Raw genomic sequence first — 20,944 nt, 5'->3', positions numbered from 1 at the left:
TAATAGCGTATTGCAATCACACGCTAGTTTGCAATATACATGTACATCCACGAAATGTATAGACCAGGGTCGCCTATATATTACCTCTGTCAAATAATGAATACATCTCTTCTTGAACAACGAAATAGGCCATTGATTCTGCCCGACGATTTACACCTTGCGCATTGTTGTCACGTAATATTATGAGATATTGTTTTTATACTGGTATACATGCAAAGTATTTAGCGAACCGTGGGTAGCAAATGCAGTTGTATAGTCAACTGTAGACCTAATATGTATTCAAGCCAGACAACAGGTGTGTTTCCGAGAGAAAGTATGTGAAGACCCCACTTCAGTAAAATTGTGGCGACGGTTGAGGGGCAGCTGTGTACAGCCTATCGTACGTGTGCAATATACCTCAGTGTAACAGACACGCTGTAGCGTCGACACAGAAAATCATGTTGCTGGCATATGCCCCTGGACATAATTTGCTATCAAAACAATCAGAACCTTTCTATTGAGGACACCCTCGAGAATGACTGTCCCTAATAGAAAAGTGTCTTGATTAGTGAGGTCAAACTGAATGGAAATAACCAATATGGATCCAAAACTAGAGAGTCCTTATTAGGGAGGTCTACTCTACCATTAAACTTAAAGCAAGCCTCCTCAATTTATGAGTTGTCGCTAAATCAAAGTGTTGCCAGTCGTTTGATCCCAGAGTACTTTTCACAAAACTTGTCGAACAAAATTCTTTCCCGTCGTAATTGTATGCGCCGCCATCAAAGCACTCTCATCACGCCTTGCAAATATCTCCAAGAATGTCTTTTTGTGTGGTGTGGAAATGATACCACTGTACTTATTTTCCTGACCAACGATCAAATACACCCGTACAGTGTGGCCCCAATAAGAAAGGTGGTATTCATAAACCCTATATCGATCTGAATACTAAATAGTCGGCGTAGTTAATACAGGCACCTACATGAATAAAACAACATGAAAACCATCTGGTTGACCACCCATTGACCAAAACCTAGGAAAATGCTAGGATAGTGCCAAACACCTTAAATCTTTGCACAATTGATTGAAATATAACCCCCCCCCCCCCCCCCCCGTTTGACTAATATCACCTTCTTTGATCAGTATTGTAAATCGGCTACATATGAGTTAATAATCTCTAGCTACAATGAATGGTGGTACTTCCTGTGGGTATTTCCAACCTGATCGAATATGAACCCCTCCACCCCCACCCCCGCCCGAAATACTTTGGTGCTGCCATATTGAATATATGAATATTTGGATCTTGCGATAAACAAAATGTACCACACAGGTATCACAATTGATATATTGATAATTAGTGATAAATTTATGACATCTGTTGAATATGGGTGAGTTTGAAAACCGGTGTTACCCTACAGTAACACCGGTAACTAGAGGGTTTTAAACGAACTGTCGGCTCAGTTCCAAGGACAGCTTCTTGACGCTCTGAGATGACGTAATCTATTTTAATTTTGATTAATTACATAATTCATTGTAATGGTCAAATATGTGCAGTACAATTTATGTCTGGACACCCTGTGGATACCGCTGTACAGCTGACTATCAGGACACATGTATGCATTGTGTATTATTCCGAAATATTTTATCTTATGTGGGTATTACATTATATTATTTAGAAGTCCTTTTTATGGAAACTAAAATCCGACTAAATTAGCGCCTTTCCTGTGCGAAAGTACACTGTGAGGGTAAAGTCGGCCGTGTATCCTATTTTGCATTAGTGATTGCTTGGCCATAGCAAGGGAGAGGTGTAGGTGCAGAAAGTTTGATAAAATGCCTCTGAAACTTAAGAACCCCTTTAAGAAGAACAAGAAGAAGACTGCGGCGCCTCCGGCTGGTGCGCAGGCCGCGTCCGCAACTGTTGATGCAAGCTCCGTAAGTCCAACTCATCACCGATTTCGAAAGCTCTAGATCTCTACTTATTTTTTATTTTTCACCGGTGGATTTATGTAGAACATTTACTGATAGTTTTTACAATCCAAACGAACAACGAAGTACAAAGTACAAATGTATGTTGTGTTGTGTCATTTCCGCGACACTCGTCAATCATCTCGTTATCAGTTGCAGGAGGAAATGGGAGAAATATTCTAAAACAAATCGTCGACGATAATGTACGTTGACATGTACAGTGGAACCTCCCTTAGCGGTCACCTCTCTATTAGAGAGACCCTCCATTAAGGGGATCAGTGGCAGAGTGGTTAGCGCTCCGGGCTTATAAGTTGTCCTCTCTAATTATAACCAGGAGATCGTAGGTTTGATACTCAGACAGATCAGCACTGTTTCATCTTTGTTTCCTTGGGCAAGGCACTTAACCCTACTTACTTCTCTCCATCTGTGTGAACAGGTCTAACCTGCGATAGACATGGGCAGTAATACTCCCAGTCGCTTTCGCAACGTAAACCGGGATCAGCTCTGGCCCAGCCGTCTTTAACTTTTTTTAAACTCTCCATAAAGGACACTAGTTTTTGGTCCCAAACTGGGTGTTGAAATTCAATTTGACCTCTCTTATTAGGACACCTCTCTATTAATTACAACACTTCTCAGTCTCAAGGGTGTAGATAAAATAGAGGTTTTACTGCACTTCATACTTTGCCGTTCGCAGCTCTTCGAAAGGTTTGCGAAACCTGTTACTTGTGCGTACCAGTGCACCAACTTTTATCATCAGTGCGAGACCGTTTCGGCTACTATATAAAGGACTTCGTAAACGAGTGATTTATGTAGCTTTGTTGTTGACATAACAACATAGATTTTGATTGCGATTATCAATAACCATCGCAATCAAAATCAATCCTGAATTGGAACACGTATTTTGCCTCTGGCGTTCAAGCCATTAATTATCGTCGAAAAGACTATGGGGCTAAATGATAAGTTCCATATGGTGCTCCGTTGCGTTTAACACGATATATATATATATAACGAGTCTTGTATAGCGCAGTATCCGATCCATTAGGATCGCTCAAAGCGCTGCATCACTGCTCATGAAGGCTTCAGAAAAGAGGAAATGTTTCAAGGAACGTTTGAAAGGAACAATGTCTTGGATGTTTCTGATAGTTGCTGGAAGTTTATTCCACATTTTTGGTGCACCAATAGAAAAAGCTCTAGTTCCTATTGATTGCACCTTTGCTCTGGGAGGTTGAAGGAGAGTTTCAGCTGAGGAGCGAAGGGGACGGTTAGGTGTGTAGATTGATATAAGCTCGGAGAGATAGGATGGGGCCAGACCATGGAGACATTTGAAAGTAAGGAGGAGGACCTTGTAAGCGATACGCTGTTCAACAGGGAGCCAATGTAGAGACTTGAGGACTGGGGTAATATGTGACCTCTTTCGAGACTTGGTAATAAGACGAGCCGCGTTGTTTTGCACTAACTGCAGTGGACGGACAGTAGATTTAGGCAAGCCAAGAAGAAGGGAATTGCAGAAGTCAAGTCTAGAAGTGATGAGGGCTTGAATATAGAGCCTGGTGGTGTTGACCGATAGATATCTGCGGATCTTTCCAATATTGCGGATATGAAAGTATGAGGCCCTAACACAAGCACTGATGTGCTGTTTGAAAGTGAATTCACTGTCAAAAACTACACCAAGGTTTCTCGCTGAAAGAGAAGCATACACATCAGCGTCAATGATGCGGACTGATTGCAGCCTAAGCACGTCAATGTGCTTCTTGGGACCAATGAACAATAGATCTGTCTTTTCACCATTACACTTGAGAAAGTTTCTTACCAACCATTTGTTGAGGTCGAAAACACCGGTTGACATCAAGTCACATGTGGGGCCGAGCTCAGGCAGTGTGAAAACCAGGTATAACTGACTGTCATCGGCATAAAAGTGGTAAAAAATGCTATGTGCCATGATGATAGCACCGATAGGTGTAGTATAGATGGTAAATAACAGGGGACCAAGTATGGAACCCTGAGGTACCCCACACTTGATCATACTTGGCTTTGAAAGTTTACCCTCAACGCTCACCTCCTGACACCTGCCACTAAGATAGGACGTGAACCATTTCAATGCCACCCCTGAGACTCCCATTGCACCAAGGCGATTTATTACGATTTATTACGATGAGTTGGTCCAAGTTGCGTCACCCAAAACAGTTTGGAAACTAATGAACGGGTCAAAGGGGCCCCTCTAGCAAACATACAACTGTAACTGTTTATATGTCTCAAGGTGGAACCGCTGATTATTGTCATATTGAGATATGAGATTTAAATCATATGATATGAATTATCCGTATGGGTACCATTCATATAGGGGAGAGTTTACAGCCATATTGTCATACATCCAGCTGGGCGCGGCAGGCGTTGAGCGAGCGGAAAAAAATCATCGCATGATGTTTACTGAAATAATGTGACTGTCTAGACGTTTAACAAAAACACACCATTAATTATCAATATAGATATAACCACAGATAAAATGCGACAAGTGCCTGCACATGTTAAACGAATTGCATGTACATCTTTTGTACTTGTACACGTATAGATTAAAGGGCCGTAGCTAAATGTTTGTTGACGGCGAGGGGAGGTGGGCCAATTAAATATTTTGAAACGTGTTGGCTATATATATCACGGTCAAAAACACCTTTTCAAAAGACTTCCGCAATTTTTATTTTATTGGAACAATTAATTCTTGACTCGCGAAAACATTTTGCCGCGTATAATTATGTCCATCGCCTGGCCTTCGAGAAAATGTAATACCGCGAAAATATACCGCGGCTGTGGAAATAATGAAATATCAACCCAGAAAACATATCTGTCGGGTTTTATGCGCCGAAAAGTGCCTTGAATGGCTGTTTTAGTTACTTGCAATACTCAAGTACCTCTGACTCACGGTGCCTTGTGTGAAAGTGCCCCGCGAGATAAGGCATGTTAGTGCGCTGCTGTGAGCGCCGACTGGCGAGCGATATGAAATGATTTCGAATCGATGTGGGTAAACTCGTACAATGGACGCGTGGCGCACTTGCCAGTTTATGAGATTTATTACTTTATCGTTGCAAATGATTTATCATGCCTTCTTCATTTCATGTCATTGCAGGGTTCAAAAAGCAGCAGCAGTAATGCTGCGTTCATCGACGAGGCTCTGGCGGCCCATAACCGATACCGGGCCAAACACGGCGCACCCGCCCTCAAACACAACAAGAAGTTGAGCGGCATCGCTCAAGGATGGGCCGACCACCTTGCCAAGACCGGGGAATTCAAACATAGCACGAACAAATTCCAGGGCAATAACCTCGGCGAGAACATCGCTTCGAAGATGAGCAGCTCAGGAGCAGATTATGATGGTAGGTGTCACGTGATAGAGATCATTTCCGGTGACCATCTTGGAATTCAACATGGCTGCCGCCCTTACTTATTGAATGAGATAGGGCCGGTCAGGGTTAGAAGCAGTAATGAGCGTGTTTGTTAAGGTCAGGAATGGCGGTACTGTAAGGGTCTGGATTTTTCCCAACCAAACGGTTCATAAAATGTTTGTTCAAAACTGGCTTTGCCGTCGGAACACATCTGGTTTACATCGGACACAGGGAACTTAGAACTCTCTATATATCACGGAAACATAGTAAAACCCGAGGAACATAGAACCCACTAAGGAACACTGGACGGGGGAACGTAGCACAAAGGGAGCATAGAAGCTGGGGGTATGCAATATCACTGCTGTTCACTATTAGGGCAGCAGAAGCGCCGTGGAAGAGAGTCGGCCTCCATGACCAAGAGGTCGTTCCCAGACTGGGTGAATTCAAGTGAGCGCCGTCCGCTCTTTGAAACCCCCCAACCAAATCGTTAGAAAAGGTTTTTTTAATGATTTTTGGTGCTACTGGCAGTCAAAAGCAACAAACAAAAGGTTGAATAGAATTTGAGCTCCGGAACATTGTGTTTTAAGAAGGCGTCCAAGATGTCCGCCATGACATTTCTGTTGACCTTAGGCCTATCTCCCTTCTGATTTCTGCTATTCTAATTCTGATGCCTTGCACTGCGGTTTTGTGCCACTACACTGTGCGACTCTATCTCAGGTAGATGCAGCAATTAATCGGGCATGTTTGATACCTGTATGCATACATGATAACCTACAACAATCCACTCGCATAAAGCATAAACACACAACGGTAAACATACTATACCTATCTGACTTTATGCTTGAAGCAATTACAGCCATGCATTCACCTTTAACCCCTTGGCTATGGTCGTACACACAGTCGCTAGGCCAATACATTTTATTTGCGCCGAGCCTTAGTGGCACGTGAACACGCCCATCCGGCCTTGGAGAGGGAATACTCTCTGAAGATTCCCCCTCTAAGTCCAGAGCGAACACTGAAGGATAAGCTGATGGAATCTCTACACTATCACCGGAGGTCCCGGGCCTGACATTGGGCACAGCAGGGTGACTGTCTCTTTACATCCTTTTTAATATTTGATGCCCGGCCCTGTCTTCTCTGCGCACTACTTGTCATTTGTTCTCTAAGAAAGATAGAAGTGTAAAACAAGAACATTTTCTCAAACATGGTGGTCATAACAATCAACCCTTTCCTCTCCAGGCCAAGCAGTGACAGACCAGTGGTACAGCGAGGAGAAGGACTATAGCTACGGTAACCAAGAGAGTATGGGAAAATCAGGTAAGCGGTGTCCATTGCAATACGCAGTAAGCTAAAGTGACATTCCTTTGCAATTGAAATATTTCTAGAGGCCACACGGTCTCAATGTAGAATGTACTCGGCGACTTGTTGTGTGTGATTGGAAAGGGTTGAATAAAACTTGAAATCCTAAAGCAATTATAACTTTTTCGAAATGAAGCGAATGTCCATTTTAAGGGTGGGAGTCAGTTCTTTGTTTTCCGGAGAACACACTCCCATCCTCGGATTGGCATTCACTTTATCTTGAAGCAGCCTTATGATTCATGTTAGCCCAAATGGTTTTGCATATGGTCAACTCTTAATGGAGCTGATTTCAACTGAGGGCAGCCCAGTGAGTTGCAGTGAATCGGAGTATTTCAATGTATTCCCCTGCGGAGTTTATCTTCCTGTATCGGCCCCAGCGGAGAACTACCCAGATAACGTCCCACTAATTTCATCGCGAGAGCGAAAAAAACATGTGAGACATCTACCAGGCAAGTTGCTTACTAGGGGCGATGTCCGTCTCCGTATTGCCCGTCAAAATTGTCATCACCGTTTGGATTGTGTCTACTCCCCGCGCACCCGGCCTGAGGAAGTCACGGGTTTGTCTTCGCTTCTTCGGCCCTGCAGACAAGTACTGTGTGAAGGGCTGAAGGAGCGAAGATGAACCATGGTCTTGCTCAGGATGATTTCCGTCTGGGGAGTGAAGGCACACACTTCTCAGGTTCAGGGTGTAGAGACTTAATCCAAGAGTTGGACATAGGCACCACCATTACGGCTTGAAATTGAAACCCTAAAGCAATTAGAGCTGTACAGAATGAAGTGAAAGCGACATAATACATCGGAGCTCTCAGCTTTGAAACTGGCATTCACTTCGTTTTGAAGGAGTTCTCATTGCGTTAGGATTTCAAGTTCTTTCTAATGGTGGTGCCTATGGTCAACCCTTAATATGAAAAGCTCCCCGCTACTTTGCAAATTCAAGTGTGAATGAATGTGTTCCACGTAACTGACCATGAAATTCAATGGGGCATCCCCAAGAAATATAGACAGTGTGACCCAAAATTACATCATCTCTATGATACAAATCTAAAGTTTGTAATACGAATTATCTGGCATTTTCAATTCTCTTAGGTCATTTTACGCAAGTCGTTTGGAAGGGCTCCAAATTGATCGGGTTAGGGAAAGCCACAAAGAAGGGCAAAACCTACGTTGTGGCAAACTATTCCCCGGCAGGAAACTTCCAAAAGAAGTTCAAGGAAAATGTCGGCAGGCCGAAAAAATAATGGTCTGGTTATTGTAAGGACGATATTTTATCTGGGCATGGTGTTAAAGCATGGCGTTCCGCTACTGACCCAGAAAAGGAAGACTTAAATTGCAAACTCAGTTATGATTGTATGCATAAAGTGTGCTTGAAGGGGCCAGGACCAGCGCACAACTTAGAATCGGGTCCTCATACGCACTTGTAGCAAGTGTAGTGAGGTTGAACGACTCTTTCTCAAAGATTTATCAAACCGGTGTAGAAGTTGAAAATATCTCCCTGGAATAAGTGTCCAAGGCTATTGTGATGTGACGCATTATGGTACATGGTTCTATATGAGGCCATGACCGTCATTAGCTTAATGATTAAAGCGTATGATAAACTTATTGATTGTTCCCCGGACATTCTTTCCGAGGACATTTCAAGCGTCTACACCTGTGGAAATGTTTTAAGGATAGAGTATCCGAAGGCAAATAATTCTACGAGGAACTGCACTGGCTTCCCGTCGCGCAGCGGATTCATTACAAAATCCTGTTTTTTGCGTTCAAGGCAATTCACAATCTTGCCCCATCCTACCTCTGTGAACTGGTCAGTGTGAAGCGTGCGTCCCGGGCGCTCCGATCATCAGTCGGTGTTCATTTGTCACAGCAAAGGTCAATCATCCCATCATATGGGGACCGGGCCTTTTCTGTGGTGGCACCGGCGATGTGGAACGAGTTGCCTTTGGGGCTGACGCTTTGCACTGACATCAACATCTTTAAATCAAATATAAAGACTCTGCTCTTTAAAAGAGCCTTCTGGAAAGCGCCTTGAGCGGGACTAGTGCCTGGATACGTGCGCTATGACAAGTTGCATTATTATTATTATTATCACTATGTGCTCTTGCTATCTAAGGTATTGACGGTCATTGTCTCTAAATAACTATCTATACCAAATCCTTCAGCACACAAAAGGGACGGACACTTTGTCTAGCGGATCATTTAAGACTGCTACACCAGTTCAACATCAACAATAATAAAGATAAAGCCATCTGACCATAAGTGCTTCGGAATTCCTCTGCCATGTCTGCACGGACACTCCCATTGTCCCTGGTGGAGCTTTACAGTACATATTCCTCTAAGTAGCCTGCGTCATATATCAGTTCGTTATTTCACGACTTCCAACGTGGATTATATGACTTACAACATAATTTGCTTGGCGTTTCCTTTTACCGACATGAGCCGGAAATGGCTTTATTCAGGTGGGTTTATCATATTTTCGATGGACTGCTCTGAGAGGTGTGTACAGTAGCGTTTCACAGACATGTGATAAGAGTAGAGTGTAGTTCAGAGGATAACTAATTTTTCTGTTGAATGATTACTAGTGCATGTTCAAGATAACACTAACATTGATACACTGATTGCACATGAAGACATGCCTACTAATAATTTACTAATACCTTTACTAATGGATATCTTTGTCAACAAAAAGATATTATTCTGACATCACGCATAAATTATTGGCTGTGAGACTGCGTGCACCTGGCGCCACCGGACAGAGGGCAGCGTGAAGCTAGGCCTACAGTTTCAATGTCGCGTGATCGATGCCACTTTCACTCGGATACGAGCAGTACCATGAACAACAGTATATCATGGGCTAATCATCACTGTGTTATCGAGAGAAATATCAGCATGATGCCGCTTTGTAGAAGTTCTTACATTATATATGTTGACTGGGTGGGAGGGTGCGCGCGCAGCAATGTTCACAAATTGCCGCGACGTCATCAAATGTGAACTGCTGCAAGTCACGTGGTGGCCTGTTCACCAGTACTTATCCTGACTACATACCACCAGTCTTACTAGCGAATTTGATTCCAAAGTGACCATTAAAGGACAAGTTTTACGTCTATGGGATTGGAAGATGCATGTAAATGAAAGCCTTCCTGAAGTTGCAAGTCCCATTGCAATCGATGACCGCCATCGGGCTGTCGGGGTGGTGCAGTGGAAACATCAGCGCCTCTCACCTGTGATCTAGATGTCCCGAGTTCAATTCCCGGTACCCTCGTGTGATAGAGAGGGCGACTTTTCGCTGGCGTAGGTTTCCTCCGGGATCTCTGGTTTCCTCCTACTTACATGAAAATCGCCAAACATCGTTTATAGAACTTATAATGTCCCTGGTTGACACTCAGCTCTAAACTCAATATTCTAGAACAAATGACTGGGTTAAGGTTGTTCTTCTTGATAATCATTCATCTCATGCATGTTGTTATTTAGTGCATATTTACAGAGATATAACACAGGGGGCGCTTCCCGGTTTGGTAAATAATTATAAGTGCAAAATGATCTCGAAAAATGCTTCTGTACACTTTCGGATGTGTCTATTTGTTGCCAGTATTTTCAAAACTAGGCATTAGAGCAGAGTGGTACAGTAAATAGCCCCAGTACAATAGCACTAAGAGTGTAGAGAACAACAAGAGGCACGGGAAGGATACAATTGGTCTGGGGATATAATTGTGCCATCTTATCTTACCTTCCTTATTCAAGTTTGCTCCTCCCTAATAAGCCACTCCACGTTTGCTTTGCGTCTCTTTCAAAATATTTCTTGGTTTACATATACTAAGCAAAGAGTACTATTAATCTTTGTTGCATATACTAACAGCAAGTAAAGCTTAAATGTCTTATATCCAAACAATAAAATAACTTGCTTTATCTCCTCCACGAAGCGAAGCGAAGGAGAGGTAAGGGCTGTTATGTCTCTCAGTGTTTCCTCCCGGCATGCTCGAGTCGCTATAAATCTCCCATAATGCAAAACAAACAAAAGTCATGATATAATACCTAGAATTGATAAAGACTAAGAGTATGGTAACATCGTACCTAGCACTTAGTACCAACATCTGACAATAGATGACTTTACAAGATAGGTTTGCACTATTCAATGGCTGTTGCTCCAATTTGGTGGTTTTTGCTCAAGTTTTGTCACAAATATACGTGCCTTCAATAGTGTAAGGATGTGGTATTTAACTGAAATTCTCAAACACCTCTAAGATATTTCCCGAGCCAAAATAATGCCTTCGCAAGGCTCACATCTTACAAAACTATAACAATATCAAACTACATACTTGGCGTGAAAATGGCGCTGCGCTTTTTCTTCAGATGTGTGATGAGGAGAGGTTTCCCCAGCCAAAGATGCCGAAAATCAGTAAATTTTTCGGAGTTCTCAGGAATTATCTGCAAGATGTCGACAGTTTTGTCAACCAAATGAAGCCAACTCTATGCAGATAATGACTCGGGAGGTGGGGTTTCCGTACGGGTTTAGAAAAAAAACACGATGCATTTTTGTGTTTTCTAAATGAGTTTTCAGAAATTTCGAAAATATTTACGATTTTTACAGTTTTCGCGGGGGTTTTCATAGCACGGTTCTGAAATGAGCACAGCAAGAATAAACAAAAGCAAAATTTGACCTGCCTTTATTTTTAAGTGAAGCTCATTGATGGGTACATCAAGTGACGACACATACTTCTAATCCGATGAGCTCTTACCATAGGAGGAAGCGCTGATTGTGTTGTATCAGTTTAAGAACACATTTTTGAAAAAGATGTTGTTGCTCAGAAACCTTTATGATTTTTTTGCTAACTGTTGCCTACATAGTGTCAATGTTTAGAGCAGCGACTTACACTAATCGTGATGCCACGCTTATCTGTAGTCTCAGCTTTTGTATTTTTTTGTTTATTTTTAAGCATCTATGCGCGGGCTACAGCACACATAGACACTGATTGGCCTTCTAGCAAATCTGTATTATCACAAATGAGTATGGTGTAATGGATTCAGTGCACCGTAACAAATGTTGAAAACACTCGGTTACTGAACGTTGGGGTTAAGTGTCTGAAAAGGAGGTTTGGAAATGACGATGTCAGAAATCGCTCTTTAGTTTTCGCATAATTGCCGAACCGTCATTTTATATGTACCCTAGAGTATTGTACAGTTGTGTTTCTGTCTGAAACGGCTCAGAGGCGCCTCTAGAGTACTTCGACAGAGGACATAAATCAGGTGGTGTACTGGGATGACGTTAAGTAGGAATTAAGACCGGATTGACTTACATGTACATGCTTACATGAACGCCATATGCAATGACCATTGTAATATAGCACGTAAATACGACGTGTTTGATGTCATCACGTACCCTCACTACTATTATGTATTCATCACTCATTCATGATCTTATTTATTGTTTGTTTCCTTCTGCAGGTCACTTCACCCAGGTGGTATGGAAGGGCTCGGAAGAATTAGGAATCGGGAAGGCCATTAAGGGGAATAAGTGTTACGTCGTTGCTAATTACTACCCAGCGGGAAATATGATGCGTGCTTTCAATGACAATGTCGGCAGACCAAAGTAAAACTCGTGGTCTTCAAACCATATTGTTTTCGCGGTAGAGGTTGATCATATCACAACCTGGGCCCGGTTGTTCAAAAGCACAAAAGTCACGTTATCCCGAACGGTTACGTTAAGTGTCCATAATGACGTTATCTCTTTCAGTTAATCCCATTAGAATTTTCATGTTAAGACTTAACGACTCCGTTAAAGCTAACGTTGTTTTGAACAACTCAGCCCAGGGGGCTATAATGTGCCAAAAACATAATAATGTGCAAATGTGCAAATGTGCAGGTCGACAGGGTCTGTTTGGGGTTATTAAGTTACCCGCCGCTCCGTTTTGGAGATTCACCTTTGCGATTTGGCGGATTTCATATCACCTGTAAGACAAATTTTGTTGGTTAGCACAATTGACACATTGATCACTTTCGAGGGATACTGAAATGATCAACATGTACCTTGCAGCGGAGAATTACCGTATCAGGGAGAGACATATATTATTCATCGTAAGTATATCTGTGACCGTAGTGTGGGGCGTAAGAGCCAGTAAAATATGCGAATGGGAGCTGGCCAGTACGTTCATCACCGCTATCCTATCGACACAACCTCTGCCACGGGAGTGCTGAGTGCTGCACAATCGAGGTGATGTAAACACGCGCGCCTTGGATTTTCCGCAGGATTAACAACAGGGGTCGCTGCCTAACAAAATATTGGCGACTGCAGCGCAACTTAGCAGATGTTGTCGTCCACATACGTCACTAGTAGCGCATGGACAACCTGGGGACTTCACGTGGATAGCATTATGTTATTTCTAGGGACATCTAGTGAGCGGTGTAGGTACTATTATTGCTGTTAGCATCCCCTTGTCTGTCATCCATGCGGCTGATACATTTTTCATTATTCAGGAATATATTGTTTATCATAGGATATTTGTTTCATAAATGATATGTTACTATTTTCGATATTGATGTGACTGACATGTTTAGAATGGTGGCAACTTGTTAGTGCTGAGGCATAAGGTAAAACATACCAATTGTTAAAACCCAGGTTTTTTATCTCTTGTGGCGGAACATCGTGTGAAATGTCGTTTTATGGGTGACACTTTTAACTGTAATCAATGTGTACGGGGTGGTACATGTATAGTCCTGGTGCAATTATAGCGTGTAGAAATGTGTACTTTTGGGGGTTTTCTGAATTGTAAGCGCTATTATTGTATCAGGGATGTAATTGTACCACGTTGCTTATCGTCTTGTATGTTACTCGGCAAGGGATAGCGACGAACACGGTTGGTTAGCGCTGAAATATATTATGGACACGACATCAAAGGCTTGACCCAAAGTAAGTTATAGTAATGAAGATATTTATGCAAATACTAGCGACAATCATGCCATGAGTTTGAAGTGAAGTGTAGAACGCCACACATCCATCCATTTCGAAATATTTGAGTTAAACATGCCCTAGCGTTGTTTATGATATGAGAAACTATCAAGCTAACTAATTGCAAGGAACTGAGCTGACTGTTATGAAATTGAACAGCAATTCCAGTCTCGAAAGAATTATAAAGCTGACCATATTTCCTCGTCCCATGCAATTAGTGGATACTGGCGTGGAACTTTTTGCATCTGAGTTCTCTGAATATGACTGAATTGTCTCCTTCTCACGTTGTCTCCTTTAGTGGCCAGAATGAAAAATACTCTGATCTCCCCTTAAGAGGTCAGTGATGAGCCTTTGGATTTCCATGCACGTGAAGGGCTGACTCATTGACCGCTTAGAAAGGAGATTATAGTTAGTATCCTAGTATCTATATTGGCCACAGACTTATCTGTTCTATAACCTACACCACAGAATGGGATGTGTAGACCAAATGCCCATGACTTATATATATTTGCATATATGATAATGAATATTCATCACAGCAATATCACCTTGCTCAACTACAACACAACACTCTCTTCCATTTCGAAACTATTCGTTGTTAGGTTTACTTGTTCAAGAGTTGTTATTAACGTTGAATTACAATTAGTCATTGTTGTGTCTTCGCTGTGTACAAGAAAACAGTGCTATACATTCCAGAGGAAAGATCTTTTGATATCATTCCTTTGTTATGCAGGGTATAGCTCTCTCTGTATAGCACTGATCGCTTGTGACGCATGTGGCGTGTTTCGAGCATTGTTATCCCGCCATCTTCTCCTTGTATCACAGCAACACACTTTCTTACATGGTTTCGTTTTAACGAGAAACTTTTTTGGTACTAATGCCTGTGGCTTTCTCCGTCGAATCCCTGGTTTTACTAAGGAAGAAATAGTCGAAAGTGTTTATGTTTTACTGTTTTATGTGAATTGAGGTTCCCCTGGTGCCAGTAGTTGGTGCAGATTACCAGTTAGGTATAAGCTGCCTCCTATTGGACATCTCTACATTTGAAAGACCCCCTCTATGTTCATGACAACATACGCCAAAGGCAAGATTAAGGTAACTGACGGCTTGGTTAAGACTGCGGAAAGCGGTGAGGTCATCGAAATGTGCCCGCTTTACGTGAGGTATAACACATAACTGTTATTTAATGTTAATTCAGTAATTTGGGACACAAGACGGTAGTGTCAAGAATAGACCATTCCTTATATTATGGATGTCATAATGTTTTAAAGCACTTATCTTTGGACGATCTTTACAGATGAATATTTTTCTGCATTATGTTTTCACGCACTCAAGCACCACGTAAATGAGCGATTTTTATCACTGCGACCTGTGATCATGATTGCATGCAAGCAATATTGTTCATTTCGACATAAATCGGTTATCGCTGCAACATGATAGCATTATCAAACCCAGTGATTACCAGTGTTTTCCGTAGACGAGCGATCTTTTCATCGCCCATCCCCTAGATAATTGGCGCAGATCGTAGCGACAGAAATCGCTTGTGTGCCTGGCTTTCATCGGACGAGGATAACTGTCAAGAAGTAAGAACAGAATACCTAAGTGGCGTAATAACTTGGCGGCCATTTTTAAAGAACAGTTACAAATGGCAACTGGAGTAAACGAAACTATTATTTCGCTAGTTGATGTTTAAGTTTCCTGCATTGCCTGGCGAAACGTATTTTGAAAATGGCGCCAAAATAAGTTCACAATCGTCGTATGACCTAGGTTATTTACTAGTATACATGTACATTGTATGTCATTATGTCATCATGTTTTAACGCATTACACTGTACGACGACGACGATCTTTACTGTAAAGAACATATAATTGCATGCGTCATTGTTTTAATATACTTCATTGAGGAAGATCATTTCACCAACTCATTATTGTTTTATCATAATGATTCCAAATAAACTACACAGGAGTGCCTTCCATTCGAGCCGAAATCGTTGTTTAATTTTATGTTTCCTCGCTGAGAGGCAGCTTATGAAGATTCCGTGTTCTCCTGTGTGACCTAATGATGAAGCGCCACGCGGAAAATCACCCTAAGGCCGCGTATCCATAGGGTATGCCCTTGTGTAGTGTGGCGTCATGGCGTAACAGCCTTGTGACCTGGCACTATGCCCTGCGTCTCCATTGGATATTCCTTTTTGGTCATGTAGGCCTTTGTAGTCCTCATTTCGCAGCGGTCAATCGCGTTTATCCGCACGCTGTCAAAAATGAAAATACAAGTAACTTGTATTTTCACTTGCAACATCAAATTGACATGTACATGTATATAAAACTTGACTTTTAAGCAACAAATTACAGGTTCGTGCTTGTTATGATAATCATCAGTTTCAGGGTCCCGGAGTAGTTCCCGTTGATGAATTTCTTGAATTAATTTCGCCCCAGACATTGCTTCCGTGTTGTTCACTCGCAAAAGAATGGACACGTTCAATCCCAATATGGGCCTATATTCCCAATCCACAGTGCATATTTGCCCGCAATGTGACACGGCATAACCTATGGGAACGATCAATAACACCAACGAAGGTTCATTGTCCGTGTGGCGCGCCAGGCGGTAAAAAGGGAATGTTGTGCATGGCACGGAACAGCCTATGGATACGCAGCCTTAGTGTGACTTTCTAGGACATTCCCATTGGTTTTACCAGTGCTACATGCAGTGGGACCTTTGGAAACAACGCCTTTAGTCCACACGTTCACTAGTGAACAGCCTGTGGAAAGACAGCCTTAACTGTTTCAACATATCAAATCAGTTCGACGATCTAAAATAAAGCGAAATGCAACTGATATTGAAGGAGGACTATAGGCATGAGCAGAGGGGCCAATGTGGCCATCTTCAGGTGACTAATATACGAAGTATAAGGGCCCTGGGTCATGTCAGATTCAGCACTAGATATATTCCGCGTACAAGTGTGAACTATTTCGACGTATTGCGAGAGACCCCTATTGGCTACTTTGTGTAACTTTATCTTACCTGTACATTGTAGCTGCTGTCTATATTGTCCCTTCAACAGGAGAGTGAGATCACCCTTCAAATTGGCGCAATTTCCCTAATCTTGCTGATGAAACAGTCGAACGGCCGTGAACTGGGAATTTGCTTGGTAAAAATATTGTCGGTGTGCAATTTTCTACGCAGCCAGGTTTCCATCACGATTTCACATCCTGTGATACTTAATTTCGGCATATTAGTGGCCGTATTGTATTTCATCTCCTTGATTGACAAGAATGAAATTACGATTAACTGGTTTGCTTCTTGTAAAGCCCGACAAAAATGATGGTCTTTATGAAGGAACCTTAGAAAGACGAAAGGAGAGTATATTCTAATTTCCTCGATCTAAAACCGGTTTGAACATTCAGTTCGAGCTAGATATAACCGACATAGTCTTTCAACCCCATTTCACTTGTTCGACTTGGATAGACAATGCATTTTGGCGACACTAAAACAAGAGTAAATTGTTGTGTGATTAATGTAAATGTTTTTTGATGTCGATCCGCATAAAGGTTCGAAAAACTATCATTATATCATTATTATTATCATTATTATTATTATCATTAATATTATAGTTGGAAGATAATCAATAACATTAAAATTCCAATTCTGCATGGCACCCCAAGTTATCACAAATTCATAGCGTTTGTCAATGATTACGTAACGCAAGTCTGCAAACATGGTATCGTTTATAACAACACTAGCATGTGTTATAAACTGGCGTCCGATAGCCAGTTAGTTCTAATGGTTCTCAATAATGGTCGTGAAAGCAAACAAATACATTGTTTTAGTAACTCGGGGAACCAAGAAGGGTTTCACAACAAATACCCGGCCGTGTAAATAAGACTAGCCTTTAGTTACAACTCGTCTTAGGCTTTGATACCAGTCTGTTCATAGAGTTCCCGTTAATCCCCTCGGCGTGAAGGTATTCCTCGATATCTGTCAAAAGGAGAGGCATTTACCCGAGTCGCCACTACCTCATAGCAGTTAAGTCTTTCCCTCGCGCTCCCAGCTCGGGGCCAGATACGTGACATTCGGACAATCTCTCCTGGATTTCAAAGGGACCATTTCATTATGGGTTGCGTAAGTTTTTATAATTTTGTCTTCGTTAACATGGTTCAAGTCCAACATGCGCTGTTTGTGTTATTTTATGTTCTTGTGATGGGACTTAGGCAAATAGAAGTATACGTTGTCGTAGTGTAGATTTTCTGCATGCGATTTCGCTGAATATTGGCATTCATAGTATTTGTTAGATGGATATCAAGATAGACAACTTTACTGCATTCTTTTAATTTCTGTATTTATTATCTATTTTCAACAGAAATCTTTTAGAATGCAACTTCCTTGTAAAAATCGAGTAGGCCTTACAATCAGGAACCAATCAATTGTGTGTGTGTGTGGGGGGGGGGGGGGGACCTCCAAACCAATTTTATAGATCGCGGAGACCAGTCAAAATAATTATTTCAAATTTGTAAGGGATTGTTGATATACAGTCAAATTACTATACCGGTTGTACGAGCCATCTAGTAAATTCGCCATAAGGGATTTTTTCAGTTCTTTTCGCCCCTCAATTACGTCACAAAGAATTCCGACAAGTTTATTGTGGCCCGTAACTGCTATAATTTGAATCAACACCGTGATACAGCTCCAAGATGCTTTATCACTGTCATATGTGCCAGTCTATCTGGGCATCGGCATCAAACTGACCATTCTGAGGCATGCACAAATTGATCGTTAGACCGAGAGAGCAATATCACAAAACAAGTAAAGTTTGGTGCTTAATACGCGGTAGGAAAACCGATTATCAAAATACGAACACGAATGACAGCTAGCTGACACAATCTTGAGAATGCATGCGCGAACATGTGCAATTCTCAATCCGCATATCCGTATCCATTGTATACCGTTGCCAATGTCCGTATCATTGTTTAACTGTTTGTCTTCTTTATATTCAGGGATCAAGCTCGGATGCCACTCCTCGAAATAGCCCCGAGCCACGAGGGACGAGACGGGCTAGCAGCCATCACTCTCTCGTGAAAGATCACGAGATTGAGAATGGTCACGTGACGCAAGAGGATCACCATGCCAGCAGGAGTCTGAGTAGGCACAGTTTACGGAGTGTTCACAGTCACCACAGTTTCAAGAGCAAACACAGTGTGCACAGTGCACATAGCCACCACAGTGTCAAGAGCCACCACAGTGTACAAAGCCACCACACTGCCAAGAGCGAACACAGTCATCACAGCCGTAAACTAAATGAGGATAAAAGAAGTCGACATAGTGTGGAGTTAGCTGAGGGTAGTCAGAGACACCACGGTGTTGGCGTGACACAAGACAATGGTATTGCACGTGACAACCAAAGCCACCACAGTGTTGGCGTCAATGAGGACAGTGGTATTGCTCATGACAACCATAGCCACCACAGTGTTGGCGTCAATGAGGACAGTGGTATTGCTCATGACAACCAAAGCCACCACAGTGTTGGCGTCAATGAGGACAGTGGTATTGCTCATGACAACCAAAGCCACCACAGTGTTGGCGTCAATGAGGACAGTGGTATTGCTCATGACAACCATAGCCACCACAGTGTTGGCGTCAATGAGGACAGTGGTATTGCTCATGACAACCAAAGCCACCACAGTGTTGGCGTCAATGAGGACAGTGGTATTGCTCATGACAACCAAAGCCACCACAGTGTTGGCGTCAATGAGGACAGTGGTATTGCTCATGACAACCAAAGCCACCACAGTGTTGGCGTCAATGAGGACAGTGGTATTGCTCATGACAACCAAAGCCACCACAGTGTTGGCGTCAATGAGGACAGTGGTATTGCTCATGACAACCAAAGCCACCACAGAGTTGGCGTCAATGAGGACAGTGGTATTGCTCATGACAACCATAGCCACCACAGTGTTGGCGTCAATGAGGACAGTGGTATTGCTCATGACAACCAAAGCCACCACAGTGTTGGTGTTGTTGGAACGGAAAACACTGTTGTTTCCCCCAGAGAGGAAGACCGCCAAAGCCACCACGTTTACCAGGAAAGTGGGGCAAACGAGGTCACTGAGGCGAATATAGTTGAACAAGATAACGAAAGTCTCCAAGTCACTGGGGTTACGGAGGGCAGTGAAGTTCCCCCCAATGTAAAAAATGAAGCAGATAACATACAGATCCACCACAGTGGAGGTGTCGTAGAGGAGTTGGACGCACGGGAGGATCAGCCGGATGAGAATTAGACCAGTTCAAGTAATGACACTTATTACAATTTTATCAACTTAAACTTTCATGCAGTTTTCCAGATAAGTTTTCCGCCGTCAGAGAGGTTACGATGTCGTCTGTGACGTCACTATCTTACGTCACACAAACCTGTTTGGCTTATAACTATTTTTTATTAGGTCTCATTAGGGACTTTTTTTGTATTCATGCTCGGCCAAGCCCTAACCGTAGTTCCTAAAATCATTGATTTCTCGGTCCTCACAGTATGTCAGTGTTGATTCAGCAGTTGTTTTGGCAAAGACATGTTTTTTTGGAGTTTCTGAAACCTAGAGCGCTACTCAATAGGCGGCTAACAAGAAACTACGCATTTACTGTTGTAGCCGACGTATGTGTACACTGAACTTAGGATGTGTGTCGGCCCCGTGTTGAAATGCCGTCCAGTGCCAGTTGGTGCGTTTGTCGCTGATTTGTGCAAAATTAAACATATCTCAAAAGTTCAATGGTTGACCCTCATTTTTAAAAATATTTTTGTGTAGCATAACCAACTGTCTTTCATGGGAGAATGGTCACTGTAAGAATTATTCCGAAAGAAATGTATAATATTTTCGTGATTGTCCAGCCCAATTGGCAATATTGCCAATTGGTAATATTGCCATTTGGGATGGAGAACAGAGCTAGGAGCAAATGGACTGCACTCAGTTCGATGGGTTATAAACAAATGCGCCGACCATATAACAGAATCTTGACCGAGGAGGGCGAAATATTTTTAGCGCTAAAACTCGATTCCCTGAAAAATAAGTCTTGGGTTTTGTCTTTAAGAAATCGGCGATGTATCATTCCCTCGATCAATTAATTCGACATTTTCGTCAACCCCATACTCGGCGCAACCAGTTTGTACCTATCGGTTGTCGCCATCGTTACGTCATGGGGAATAATCCAGCCTCCGAGCAGTGCGTCGTCAAAGCATTGACCCGCGCACAGATGATCACTGCACCGGTTCAGGTCGGTATTTTAAACAAAATCGGAAGAGCGTGCTAATTTGGTCCGATTTTGATATTTTGATATTAATTTGTTTTCAAT

General features: G+C 42.4%; 2 protein-coding genes across 6 annotated transcripts in view; both read left to right on the top strand.

Annotated features, from left to right (window-relative positions):
* LOC135501634 (uncharacterized) overlaps positions 1–15,592 on the top strand; it is a 49,473-nt gene extending 33,881 nt beyond the window's left edge. For 3 of the 5 annotated variants that reach the window (XM_064793853.1, XM_064793852.1, XM_064793854.1), the window contains exons 7-10: positions 5,063–5,309; positions 6,558–6,635; positions 10,592–10,606; positions 12,114–15,592. In XM_064793853.1, coding sequence (XP_064649923.1) covers positions 5,063–5,309; positions 6,558–6,635; positions 10,592–10,606; positions 12,114–12,262 — 489 coding nt within the window. In that variant the 3' untranslated portion in view covers positions 12,263–15,592. Of the gene's footprint in view, positions 1–5,062; positions 5,310–6,557; positions 6,636–7,763; positions 7,929–10,591; positions 10,607–12,113 lie in introns of all 5 variants that reach the window. The other 2 variants (XM_064793855.1, XM_064793857.1) reach the window with 2 other exon arrangements.
* A 3,138-nt stretch (positions 15,593–18,730) lies between these two features.
* LOC135500980 (suprabasin-like) lies at positions 18,731–19,884 on the top strand. Its single transcript, XM_064792700.1, has 2 exons — positions 18,731–18,742; positions 18,874–19,884. Exons 1-2 carry the CDS (start codon positions 18,731–18,733, stop codon positions 19,882–19,884), a joined length of 1,023 nt encoding a protein of 340 aa, XP_064648770.1.
* The last annotated feature ends 1,060 nt before the right edge of the window (positions 19,885–20,944 follow it).

Source organism: Lineus longissimus, chromosome 17 (assembly GCF_910592395.1).
Source record: "Lineus longissimus chromosome 17, tnLinLong1.2, whole genome shotgun sequence".
NCBI classification, from domain to species: Eukaryota; Metazoa; Nemertea; class Pilidiophora; order Heteronemertea; family Lineidae; genus Lineus; species Lineus longissimus.
The sequence above is the reverse complement of the archived record's forward strand: the minus strand, read 5'-3'. Positions and strand labels throughout refer to the sequence as shown.